The sequence below is a fragment of the Fusarium solani genome (assembly GCF_023522795.1).
Source record: "Fusarium solani strain SB1 chromosome Unknown bctg00000011, whole genome shotgun sequence".
Classification (NCBI taxonomy): domain Eukaryota; kingdom Fungi; phylum Ascomycota; class Sordariomycetes; order Hypocreales; family Nectriaceae; genus Fusarium; species Fusarium solani.
Genome location: NW_027072149.1, coordinates 2,366,228 through 2,379,033, shown reverse-complemented (window position 1 = coordinate 2,379,033; position 12,806 = coordinate 2,366,228). Strand labels below are relative to the sequence as shown.

Here is a 12,806-nt window from a genome sequence, read left to right as displayed (position 1 = left end):
CGATCGGGATGGAAATGACGAGGATGGCTTTGGCCTTGGCTTTCCTCTCCCGGAATGATCGGCAGGGACTTTCCAAGCTGGTTCAAGCTGAATATTCAGCTGCCACTGAATTGCTGGAAAGCTGGGGACGGTTTACGTCAAGAAGAAGATCAGGTGCAGCTCATCGACTCGATCTGTTAGCGCTGAATCAACGATCACGATGACGATGAGGCGGCCAAGCCTGTTTGCTGGTTCTGGGCAGCGGTGTGTCTATGGTATATGAGGTCGAGCTCTCATTTCTTTTACTGGACGTCTCATATTGAACAACACCAACACAACTCGACCTTTACTATTCCAATCTCAAAGATACCCCTACACCAAAACCAACATGAATTTGGGCGCCAAGGTCAAGGAAATCCTCCACTCCGGTGACTCGGAAGATGCCGCCAGAGGAGACGTTGATCGCAACACTCCAGGATCTTTCCCAGTTGATGACATGACACCCGCCGAATCCCAGAAACACACCACTTCCAGCCACGAGCACAACAAGCTGCACAAGCCAAATGACCCTCGAGGATGGTCTGAGGACGATACAAGAGCTCGTGGTCATGGCTACACCGACTCTGGAGTCGGCTTGACCGAACCTCATGACACACAAACCAACACTCGAGAAGTGGCTTCTGAGAAGCCCGCCGAACCCATCCAGCGAACCGACGACTATACCACAGACAGCCGCATTGGCGACAACAACAACCCCACGTCCCAAGAGCCAGTTGGTGACACTGCCGCACCATCCCAAAAGGAGAACCCGTATTGGGGTGACCTCCCTCGCGGCGCGGGTGTCTACAACACCATTGCTGGTCACGGCAGCCCTGAGGATGATAGACAACGCCATCGCGCAATCCACAGCGGCGAGACCAACCCCGCTGCCACTTCGTCCCAAGCCGGCACTGCTGCTCCAGTGGGTACCCAGCCACTAGACTTTGCGTCTCAGGGTACCGATCCCTACTCTGCCCAACAAGACACCCGTGAGACTACACACGAGAGAGCGCTCGGCTCACGTTTCAATGAGGGCCTGGGTGGTGCTGCCGCTACAGGCATTGCTGGTGCCGGAGCTTATGAGCTTGGCAAGGACCGTGAAACTGACGAGAGGGAAACCCCATCTCAATTGGGCGGTGCTTCTACTACCGCTGATCCCTACGATGCTCAAAGAGCCACACCTCCCTCCCAGCACAACACCGTCGCTGCGACCAACATTCCACAACAGGAGACGTCGCCTGAGACCACAGACCTGTACTCATCTCAACGAGATACCCGGCAAGTCCCGGAGCAGAGCACCAGGGATTCACACTTCAAGGAGGGTCTGGCCGGAGCTGCTGTTGCCGGCACCGCAGGCGCTGGTGCTTATGAGCTGAACAAGCAGCGTCAAGCCGAAGAGATCCCCAAGAAGACAGAGGAAATCACCAAGCCAGCCGAGCCAGAGGAGAAGAATCACAGGTCATTCCCTCTCATCGGTCGAAGCCACAAAGATGACACCAAGGAGGTGAAGGAGGAGAAGCACACCAAGGAACCCAAGCCTGAGCGCGAAAGCAAGCTGGGCGGTCTTTTCCACCGCAGTGCCAAGGACGAGACTGAGCCTGTGGCTGAGGAGGAGCCCGCCAAGGACAAGCACCACGGGGCCATGGCTGGTACTGCTCTTGCTGCTGCTGGAGCTGGTGGTGCCGCGTATGCTGCTACCAGGGACCGAGATGACGATAAGAGGGTCCAGGAGGATACCGCCACTAGCCGATATCAGGAGCCCACCGCTACCCGAGGTGCTGATCAGTACTCCAACACTGGCCTGGGTGCCACCGCCACCGACACATACCAGCAACCCGCCACAACTCAAGGCACTAGCCAGTACGCCAGTACCGGTTACGATCCCAACAGCGCCTATGGTGCCCAAACCACTCAACCTTCGGTTACATTTGCCGGAGACCAGCCTACGCAGTCGTACCACCAAGAGGGTTCAAACCGAGATGGCAAGTTTGCCGCAGGTGCTGCCGCCGGTCTAGGTGCTGGTGCCCTCGCCTCCCACCAACTGGGAAAGAAGCATGACAACACCCCTGCCACTACTCAGGATACTGAGAGGGGTTTCCAGCCTCAAACCTCCCAGTCGTACCAGCCTGCCCAGTCGTACGGAACCACTGAGTCGTATGGAACTACACAATCATATGAACCTACTCAGTCATACCGACAAGAGGGCACACACCGGGATGGCAAGCTCGCAGCAGGTGCCGCGGCTGGTCTTGGAGCTGGTGCTCTCGCCTCCCATGAGCTTGGAAGAAAGCATGAGAACACTCCTGCTACTACTCAAGAGACTGAACGGGGATATCAGCCCCAGCCCACTGAGTCGCATGCCACAACCACCACCGGCAGTACTGCCATTCCTGCATACGACACTTCCAGGAATGAGCCTGTGACCGAGTCTGACAACTTTGCTGAACGCTCAACTGAGCCAACTCTCTCCATCACGCAAAAGGCCAATGAGGGCAAGTACAATACCCTTTCATCCGGCACACCATCTGGTATCAGGGTCGAGGATGATACCAAAGACCGAATAACCCAGAGGGAGCATGTTGGTACCTCGTCAAGCGAGGATAAGCATCGTGGCGCTGGGGCTGCCGCTGGATTGGGTGCTGCTGCTGGACTGGGTACAGCGGCTGCTCTGTCCCGAAAGGATGATGGGAAGAAGGAAGTGCCCATTGAGCGAGAGGAGGTACCAGAGTCCAAGGTTGAGCCTGAAGCTGAACGCTCGGTTGGGCCCCAGCCCGATGAGAAGTCAACCGCTGTCTCTTTCGCGCCAGAAACGGGTAGCAGCAAGCCAGTCATCCATCATTGCCAGAAGTGTGGCGAGGCCAACGACATCAGCCAGTACTTTACATCAGAGGGACCCAGAAAGATTTAATAGTGTTGGGAGTTTGTTTGCCGTTTAGCTTGTTTCTGTCTTTACATAGTTAGCATGGCCGGAATATATACATGCCCTCTTCTGTTTTTTAACTGACTCCGTCTATCTACATTCGCCTCTTCGGTACCTCGGCAATGTATGTCCTATGTATATGGTCGCAACCAAATTCGGTCCTCTCACCGCTTCTTTGGCTACCATTCGATTTTCCCCACAACCTCGTTGATCCCATTCTCCGAGATTCAGCCTGATCTCTTTCCTGTCCTTGGTGTTTCTCTCTGGTAGCTAGTGTTAACTTGGAGTACAATACTCCTTCATTTTCGTTTCCCCTGCACGCATTGATAGCCTGGTTCTTCACCTCTCTATGCCATATCGAAGGCTAGAACTCACCCCCCTTTGCTCCTCCAATATGCCCGAAGGGTGCTCCATGGGCTGCTAGGGCGATGACATGTCAATGTCACAGTTGTTGTGTTGCCCACTGCCAAAACATTTCACCTATATCTGCAATACCTTTCACACAAGTGTCAAGAAAGCATGACTATTCCTGACCCAAAGATGTCATCATAGCAAGCAGTTTCACAAGCATTTATCCACGGCAAAAGGTTCAACAACCCAGGTCGTTGTTTTATTTAATATGGCCTGTGCAGGCCCTATCCCCTCGGTAAGGACTGTGGGTGGCCAACATCAGAGGTAAGTTGACCAAGGTTAAATATTCCATTCTGAAGTGAACCGCCTTCTCCCCTTTTCTCATCCACCTCATCCCCGACATCAAGCCGCCATCTCCTGTATCACCATCGCAAGGTATCGTCAAACTCGATGAGTATTTTCGCTCGGGAGCCTTGCGGCGAGGTCTGGAACCACAAGGCATGCCATCGACTTTGAATGTTGGCTTCAGGTTTAGTTGTAGATGACCTTGGCGTCACCAAAGGCAGTACAAGCCTGCACAGAAGTGGAGCCCTATATGAATGTTTAGCACGGCCACTTCGCCCATAGTATCCTCCATGTGTACATACCTGGTTGTTCTGGCTGTTGCAGCAGACAACAATGTTGTTGCAGGATTCGCGGTAGTTGGAGCACTGGAAGTAGTTGCTGCCCCACCCGTCGGTCTCGGGGGTGCAGCAGTAGGGGTCACCGCCGCCGCAAGTGATGGTTTGAATCTGGTTGACGGGGCCCACGGAAGGGGGAGGAGGAGGAGGATGACCCTGGGGGTGCTTGGGGGGGCCGCCGCCGCCGGGAGCAGCGATGGCACCGACAGCGGTGAGGAGAAGGCCGACGACGGAAGTGACGAGCATTTTGATGGTTGTAGAAGCGAAGGTGTAGTGTTTGGAGAGTAGACTGATGATTGTTGTGTTGAGTGAGTGATGAGAGTTATTCAAGGTGGGAGAGAGCTCTCCTTTTATCCTTTGTCGACATGCTAGGAGACTTTGTCGTTTCGATCCGTTAAAGACTACGTTGGTCTGATCTTCCAAGATCTCGCCCTCTGCTCCAACACCGACGTTGCAAAAAGCAAGCCGGCTTCGATCTCGTATGCACGCTTGAGTCCAAACTTGGACATTTCTTGCCTCAATCCAGCCTCAACTGAAGTTATTGAACTCATTGACGACCTCAGACATCATTCTGAGGACATGCAGAGCACCTCTTTGGGCCATCCACCTCACGATCCGGTCCTCGTATCGAGACCTCGATGAGAAACAGGATCTACGCACGGTCTAGATGCCTCCAACTTTTCGGTGAGAGTTTAAACGCGTCACGGTGAGATGACGATACATGTTTCCAGCTCCGGCACCGATGTTCCGAACATGAGAGCTGTTGTCTTTTGTAAAATCTGATGTCTCCGTGAGAGCACGGGGTTTCACCTGAAGTTAAGTACGATTGTAACTGTATTTCGGCCCGAGGAAAAAGAGAAAATCTTCCACTTCCATGCTACCGCCTCGAAGTTCAGGTACTGGGGCTGCAACGCAAGTAAGAGATCCGAGCCCAAGCATCCCTTATGAACTCGGAGCTGAACACATTGGATTATACGAAGTTGCATTCTTCAACAACAAAGTCCAAGCTGAGCTCGGATCTCGCCTTGCTTCGGATCGCTCGGGGCCAAAAATAATCCAGAGTTGTGTAATGTTTGGTCATACTTGGTCGATGTTGATGTTTAGTGTTTCAAGGCAACTGGTTTGCCCATTGTGGCACACCGTCTGTGTGCTGCTCGCTGTGGCGAAGCGACAAATACGGAACTCGCTTGTCTTCAAATATCTCTCGTATGCCCATGATATTTCCATCTTCTTGAATCTCAGCATCACCACTCCTCTCTCGTTTCTGATCCAACGGACTCAAAAGCCTTCGCTCTTTTCTTCAGACCAACGTCACCCCTTTTACCTTTACCCATATTCACTCGCTTCCAATCAGCATCATGCATGCCTCGACTCTTCTCTACGGCCTGGTCTTCCTCCAGGGAGCCATGACGTCCCCGGTCGCTGAACCTGTTCAGGGCCCTGAAGTTGAGCCTCGAGCCATGGAGCGTCGGGCCCCTACCTCTGGTGATATCCCCTTTCCCCGTTTCCCCTCCCGTAAGCCAAGTGAGTTAGACGTCTTTCAACTTTTAAGAGCATTTTTAACGATAGTCGTCGTATGAAGAGGGCAGCGGTTGTTCCACTGGCAGTGGTGGTTCGGTCTCGCAGTCCAACCTTTGCTCCGCCGGCGACCCGTACTGCTGCACCAGCGACGGCAAGGGCGGTAAGTAATGCCACAGGGCTTCTGATACTGTAGAAACTCACGCTTCTCAGGAAACGTCTGCTCCAACTCGTCCGCCTGCGAGGAGACCGTCATCTGCTGCAACAACAACAACGGTGTACGTATCCCAGTTTGTCCATTCCCTACTTCGACTGACGATATTTTTTAGTTCCAGATCTGCATCGGTGATATTGACTTCAACATGCCCATCACCATCAACATCTACGAGTAGGGGTGAGTGGGACTGCGGTGGGCGTGGTGTGGAGAGGGGCAAGTGGTGCTATAGTTATTTCGAGACCTTGAGCTTGCGTCTCCATGACGCTTAAACACTGGGGATGCCGACCGGACTCTCTAGCTCCATAGTCTTGTTTTAGCATCAATCTCTCTCACATTAAAGTTTTTGGCCCCTTCGCTGGTCCAGAGTGCACGGTTCATGAGGCTGCAAGATGGACCAGGGGAACATCAAGTTTGAAGTATCCCTCCGGCAGCCGAAGAGCTTCTGACGTACTGAAATTCATATGCAATAACCACGGAGATCTAAGTATCTCTTAGCAGTAGTGCGCGAGCTTTGCTTTTGATACGGCTTCACAAGCTCGTCGGCTGCCCATGGGATGCAAGGGTTACAGCAACGGCAATCCAAAACCACATTGTGAGTATAATGCCTACCAGAATTCCCTATTAGAATTCTAGGGGGTCTGGGCTCGTGAGTGGACTGTCGCAGACTGGAATGATGCCAATATCCGTCCCCTGGATTCCGACATCTGTGCGCAGCATGCTGACGAGGCAGCACAACGGGATCACTCCATTCATAGATGTGGTGTGCAGCTCGTATCTGCAATTAATTGAATCTAAATTAACGATGAATGTTAACCAAGGGGAAGGTCAATGTGCCCTCAACGGCAGCAACTGGAAGGAATTGACCGAGTTGACGTCAAAGCTATGGTAGTCAGGCACACAAAGCACGTTCTGGATCGATCCCCAACCATTATCGGCTATCACGGGAACCCCAAACTCTGATCTCGATGGTATTTGAACGGCTGGGGTTCCGGCGAGGGTCCGCGCCGGTGCCGAATCCCGACATCCGTGCGCTTCGGTCCCTTGTGGCGAAGCGCGATGTGACGGTGACAATTAGATCCGGCATTGCTTCCCGAGAGCTGACATCATGTGACAGATTTGTAGCGTTGCGTTGACGGAAAGGAATGCCGTTGTAGTTTCAGGCGGGATGAAATTTTTGGCCAATTTTATGCATAGTCGCTCAGGGTGATACGGGAGTTATGCTGGCTATTCGATGAGACGAACATGGAGTTGTGAATACAGATGCTGAGAATACAAACATAATGCGCTAGCCAATGATGTGGCATTGATGCTGGCAGTGGGAGACTAGTGTTGAGCCAAGAACCCCGACGTTCTTAGGAGCACAAAATGCTTTGCAATATCCTATATCGGTCAAATCTCTCACTGCTCAAGTTCCCAGTCAGTTTGTATGTAGCCAGAGAAATAAGTTGAGAATTCAGCTAGAGTGAGATCCATAGAATGGAAGAGTCGCAAATCTACCTAGGTGTCCTAAATTTGCTCTCGGAGCCATTTCCAGAGAAACAGAGCTTCCATGTGGTTAGGGAACAGATCGCCAAACGGCCTGAGCTTACTAAAAATGCAATAATGGAGGAAATTAGTCTCCTAATTGAGATACTCCGAGCGCCAAGTACGAGTTATTTATGACCTAATCCTATTGCTTGATAGTTGAGGTAATGTTGGGCTCCTGGAAGAAAATGAGGTACTCTAGGGTAGACACAAGGGCTGTGGTTGCTTGGTGTCGGTAAAAGTAAATGGGCTACGCGTATTTGCTACACGGCAAGTGTTGCCTCGGGAGTATCCCCTGTCCTATTGATGCACTAAACTACAATTGGCACAGATGGACCCAATGGATGAGGTGTGGTCAGCCGTTACTTTTGGACTGGAAACAGTCTGAAGCCGACTGCATAGGACAGCTGAAGAAAGATGGGGGAAAAAGAAAACGAACTACAAGAACAATTAAATTAGTGTATCTATATACCTGCAATGAAAAGGGAAAACTGGGGCGGTGTTGAAATATACTCAAGGAAGCGAAAAGAATCCTTGCAGCTTGCGGGGTGAAGTTGACGGACTGCCTCGTATGTCGCTTTGGTTGTGCGTGATTGGACGACGAGTCGGTTCCACTTGAGACGACGAGTCTTGGCATCCATCGCAGTTGATCATGTTAGCTAAGGGTCATGATAAGACACGGCAGTTTTTGAGTCAATTTCCGTTGAATCGAGTTTATTTTGGTGTCAATTCGAGCCGTTGATGCATGAAAGCGCAATTCATCAGGTCAGGCCAACTCAATTCCCCTTGCATGCGTCAAACCGGTCAAGCCCCGACTTTTTAGCCCATGACCGCCCAAACGCCAAGACTGCAACACCGTTAATAAGAGCGACAACCCGCCCGCCGTTCCCAGCCGAGATGACGACATGGACATCAATGGCGTCTTGGAAGATGTTGACATTGGCGACCAAGATGCTGCCGGAACCGAAGACGTAAGTAACGTGACCTAGGGCACCCAAATCCCAAAATAACCACCCCCGACTAACGTCGTGCAGCGAACTGGACACTTCAAGCACTTTGTTGTGTACCAGGCCAACGTCAAAAACTCCAAGCTCAGGGTCCAAGCCCTGTTAGGCAATGTTCGAAGTCTGCGACACGCTCCCGACGTCCCCCCGATGCGTTGCCGTGGACGTCCACCGCGCCGTACCTGAAGTGGTACGAGACCGATCGACCCCTCCTGGAGGACGATAGGGCTTGGTGTCGGGCACAACAAGCCAGAGAGGCCTGGAGAAAGCCAAAACGTCGGCATCGGTCAGGTCAAGACACCCCTCAGCAACCTGCCGCAGACGCCCTTCAACAACCCGCGGCAAAAGACACCTCTCAATTCCTTTTGCATCGTGTGTGTTTCCTCGTCCACGAGTCAATCAAACCGACTTCTTGGCAGGTGAAAGCCCATGACGGTCCGAACGCCAAGATGGCTGCGACGCTGTCAATAAAAATGACAACCGGCCTGCTCGATATCCACAATGTCTACAACAATCGACCACGCCTTTTTGACGTCGGCACCTTGATCACCAGAGTTGCGGCCTCACAACATAGCCTCCTAGTTGGTGATTTCAATCTCCATTATCAGCTATGGAATGGCGACAAGACTTTCGGAGATGTTGCCAAGGTCAACGACCTCGCCGAGGGCCTGCAAGGAGCCGGGATGGAGTGTCTTACGGTACCAGGCACTGTCACCTTTTCTCGTTCTGTCAGTACAGAGCACCAATCTTCCACCATCGACCTGACATTCATCAGCAACCACATTGCTGATGGCAGCATAGACTGGGGACTGGTGGAGATGAAGGAATTCGCATCAGATCATCATGTCATTCAAACAACTCTAAACATGGAACCAGGGCGGCATAACCCTCTTCGGCGCTTATGGAAGAAGACCAAGCCAAAGGCTTTTGTCAAGGCAGCCGAGCCCAGGCTGGCACCAGGTCAACCTCCCGTTCTGGAAAACGCACAACAAACCGACGAATATATTCAGAAGATCAACAGTGCCCTGTTTTCCGCCATCAATGGCTGTATTGACACAGTTCCTCGCTTTCGGCCCAGGTTTCAGCGAGCTCCCGATGAGGAGTTGGTGCGTTTGGACAACCAATGGCACCGCGTCTATGTTCGTTACATGCGAACAAGATCCGGGCGACACCTGAACCAGCTGAAAAGGGTCGCCGCTGATCGGGACAGGCTTGAGCGGTCCATCAAGCGCGCACAGTGACGTCAATCCAGGACTGATGCAGCCAAGACGTGCGAGGGAGGGTATAAGGTGGCTAAGCTGGGCAAGAAGCTGGCGCAGCCCCAGGAGTCGGCACAATCACCAGCTCTGACACTCGATGGCAAGACGTATCGGACCGATGAGGAGAAAGAACTCATCTTACGAGAGAGTATTTGAGAGGGTCGACCCAAGGCTTGCCACAACAACCACTTCTACCCAAAACAGCTACTGGACATGATGACAGCTCGAACCCCCCTACACCACCACTTCAACAACCCAACACCGTCTCGGACAGAAGCAGCCCCGAGCATGGCCATAGCCCAGACCCGTCGTCAGTGCCGCCTGAGCCAACCCACCTGGCCTCGAGCGGCTCGAGCCCCGGGGGCCATGGTGGTCCAAATGTATGCAAAGAAGACGTGGCCTAGATGATACGTCGCCTTCCTAAAGGAAAAGCCGCGGGCCCTGACGAAATCCCCAACGAAGCCCTCATCCTGGGCTGCAATGCCATCGCCGAACACCTCTCCCATGCCTGAAACGCGTGCCTGAAACGTTCATTGCATCCGACAAGCTCCAAACACGCTACGACACTTCTTCTAAGAAAGGCGGGCAAGTCCGCGAAGCTCCCCAATAGCTGGCGACCTATCGCCTTGTTGTCTTGCATGGGCAAGCTCATCGAAAAGATCGTGTCCGTTCACTTGACCGCCTTCAGCAACGAGCACAATCTCTTGCCCCAGACACAGTTTGGGGGAAAATGCACCACCAAGGCGCTTCAATGCCTTCTCAACATTACCTTCACAGCCTGGCTGGCTGGCAAGATTGTCACTATCATGGCTCTTGATATGTCTGGCGCATATGACAACGTGAACCGGCAGAAACTGATCGAGATTCTCAGAGACAAGGGGGTACCGCCATGGATCATCCACTTTGTTGAGTCCTTCTTGTCTGACGGCAGCACGGTATTACACATGCCAGGTTTGGTCACGAGTAAATTCCCACTTGGCATCGGTATCCCACAGGGCAGCCCCGTATCCCCCATTCTCTTCCTCCTCTTCACTACGCCTCTCCTTGCAGAGGCAGAAAAGGCCAAAGATGGGAAAGTAAATGTGCATTCCTTTGCCTTTGTCGACGACATGTACTTGATTTCCGAATCCAGATCGATCCGCCTCAACTGCAACTTTCTGGAGCGCGTGCACAACAAGATTCTCAACATTTTGTTTGGACCACACAAATACCACGTCATGCACTGCAAGAGACCAAGGAGTCAGGTGCCTCGAATCCCAGAGGACGACTGGAAGCTGCTTCCCAACATCGAAGGACTCAACCGTGAAAAGGAACCTTGCCAGCAGCTCAAGGTCCTTGGCGTCATTGTTGACTGCGCGCTGGACTGGCAAGCCCACATCTCCCACATCAAGGGCAAAGTTTCGCAGCGACTCGGTTATCTCACGAAAGTCTCTGACTCTACCTGCGGCCCTGATCTGGATACCATGCTAAGGCTCTACTCGACCACGGTTCGACCCATCATCACGTATGCTTGTCCGGCATGGTTCATCTTCGATCCCAACAACAAACCTCATTGGGCGCTGGCCAAGACGCAGATCGAAAAGCTCGAAAAGCTGCAGCAACGATGTCTCAGACAGCTATCTGACGCCTTCTCGTGTACCACAGGTCCAGTTCTCGAAAAGGAGTTTCACATCGAGAGCATGGAGAACCTCTTGGACCGGCTGGCCTCAAATCACAGGGCAAAGAACTACAGCTGTCCAGAGCATCTTGCACAACGAACCATGAGGAACGCAGTCTGGTCCACGGACCTTGGCAAACACCCCTACAACGCGCTCGATCGGCGCACAGGTGATCTATTAATCCATGGCGCATTGAACCTGGAGATTCAGCTGAAGAGGGAAAGGGAAAACGCCGAGAGGAGGGGCCGGGGCAACGAGAAGAAAAGGGGATACAAGGCATCTGACCTCATCGGCGCGGTCCGTTCCCTGACGAGAGAGATCTCTGATCAGAGGTGTGCCCAGAGATGGAGGGAATACCTTGACGATCGCTTCCGGAGGAAAATCTTGACCGACGCCCAGAACCAGAAGCTCCCCCAGGCTCTGACGGAGGAGTGGGGAAAGCAGAGCCTAGGGTACTACTCGGGCTTGTCTCGGGCTCAGTCCACCATGCTCATTTATTGCCGGACCGAGTTCATCGAGCTCAGCTGTCACCTCTCAAAGATATCGGTACGTTTCCCCCTTCAGTGGTTTACACTCGATGATCCCATTTAACAGCGTCCCAGTGTACCGAGTCCCCGCGATGTCCATGTGTAAAATCGAACCAGACGGTATTCCACATGTTTGTCGAATGCAGCAGGCTGCAGGAGGCAAGGGACTCTCGAGAAAGAAAGGTCGGCCACACTGCCTTTGAGTGTTTGCTCACCACAGGTGCTGCGGCTGCCGCCGACTGGGCCATCACGCACCTTGGCTTGGATCAATTCAAGTCGGCCATGCAGTTTTCGCAGTTTCTACCCGCGCCACCCCCTGGAGGGGCGGCCCGATGACCTCGTGTCGTTCTCGACATGCACGCATCCCCTGTGTTTGGATTCATTGTGAACCATGTACGCAAGTCCTTTCCCCTTCCTGCCTTTTCCAAGAGCTTGGCTAACTCAATCTATTAAGAATGCGCCTTTTTCTGCAAGCGATTAACTTTTCCCACCTAGCTTGACTTCGTCAATGGGAAGTCTTGGTCCTCCGTTTCAACTACCCACATGTCCGGTTTCTGAATTCTGTCTGCCCCCCAGATCGAGCTTTTCCGTATGTCCTTGCCCCCTCCCAACACCTCTTCTACCTAGCTGTTTGATGGTGGACTGACTGAACAATTTCACTCCAGTAGATCTCCGTCACCGACATCGGTCCGATTACTTCTTCCATATATCCCATCTCACCGCTTGCTGCTTGTCTCTTGAGAGTTTGAATCTAACTATCCAGTATTAGCAGAACTCTGCCACCAACCCCGGTCCGACTAATCGTCCGTATGCCCTCGCCTCTCTCCTAGTTCTTTGCCGACTCGTTGTACGAATCTAACTGTTCAGCATTAGCAGATTCTTCTTCTTTCGAGGCCGCAGATCCTCCACCAAGTCCAACAACTCCATCAGCCACTCCGTGCATGCGTGAGATTTAGCCGTTGTTTTATGGTCTTTGTTTTACACTCACTGAATCGACTTTTCAATGTCATAGGGCGAGATCGAGCAGGAAGCCTTCGTCTTGTTCGGTGTATTCATCTTTGGATAACCTATTGGCTAGATCCTTGAGTCCTTTCTGTTGCCTATTGAGATATGCGAGTCGGTCTTCTTTG

General features: G+C 52.5%; 4 protein-coding genes across 4 annotated transcripts; 3 read left to right on the top strand and 1 right to left on the bottom strand.

Annotated features, from left to right (window-relative positions):
• Positions 1-367: 367 nt before the first annotated feature.
• Positions 368-2,926, top strand: MRS44_015893 (uncharacterized protein; the record flags this gene model as incomplete). The annotated part of the gene is made up of 1 exon (XM_046279559.2): positions 368-2,926. The coding sequence occupies one exon, from the start codon at positions 368-370 to the stop codon at positions 2,924-2,926; it is 2,559 nt and encodes an 852-aa protein (XP_046129944.2).
• Positions 2,927-3,820: 894 nt separating this feature from the next.
• On the bottom strand, positions 3,821-4,215 carry MRS44_015892 (uncharacterized protein; the record flags this gene model as incomplete). The annotated part of the gene is made up of 2 exons (XM_046273986.2): positions 3,821-3,880; positions 3,937-4,215. 2 exons carry the CDS (start codon positions 4,213-4,215, stop codon positions 3,821-3,823), a joined length of 339 nt encoding a protein of 112 aa, XP_046129945.1.
• A 1,112-nt stretch (positions 4,216-5,327) lies between these two features.
• On the top strand, positions 5,328-5,879 carry MRS44_015891 (uncharacterized protein; the record flags this gene model as incomplete). The annotated part of the gene is made up of 4 exons (XM_046278698.1): positions 5,328-5,493; positions 5,552-5,650; positions 5,701-5,765; positions 5,817-5,879. 4 exons carry the CDS (start codon positions 5,328-5,330, stop codon positions 5,877-5,879), a joined length of 393 nt encoding a protein of 130 aa, XP_046129946.1.
• Positions 5,880-8,133: 2,254 nt separating this feature from the next.
• On the top strand, positions 8,134-12,012 carry MRS44_015890 (uncharacterized protein; the record flags this gene model as incomplete). The annotated part of the gene is made up of 8 exons (XM_065619394.1): positions 8,134-8,199; positions 8,263-8,410; positions 8,459-8,604; positions 8,652-9,338; positions 9,501-9,639; positions 9,696-9,871; positions 10,073-11,695; positions 11,752-12,012. The coding sequence occupies 8 exons, from the start codon at positions 8,134-8,136 to the stop codon at positions 12,010-12,012; spliced, it is 3,246 nt and encodes a 1,081-aa protein (XP_065475466.1).
• Positions 12,013-12,806: the final 794 nt, after the last annotated feature.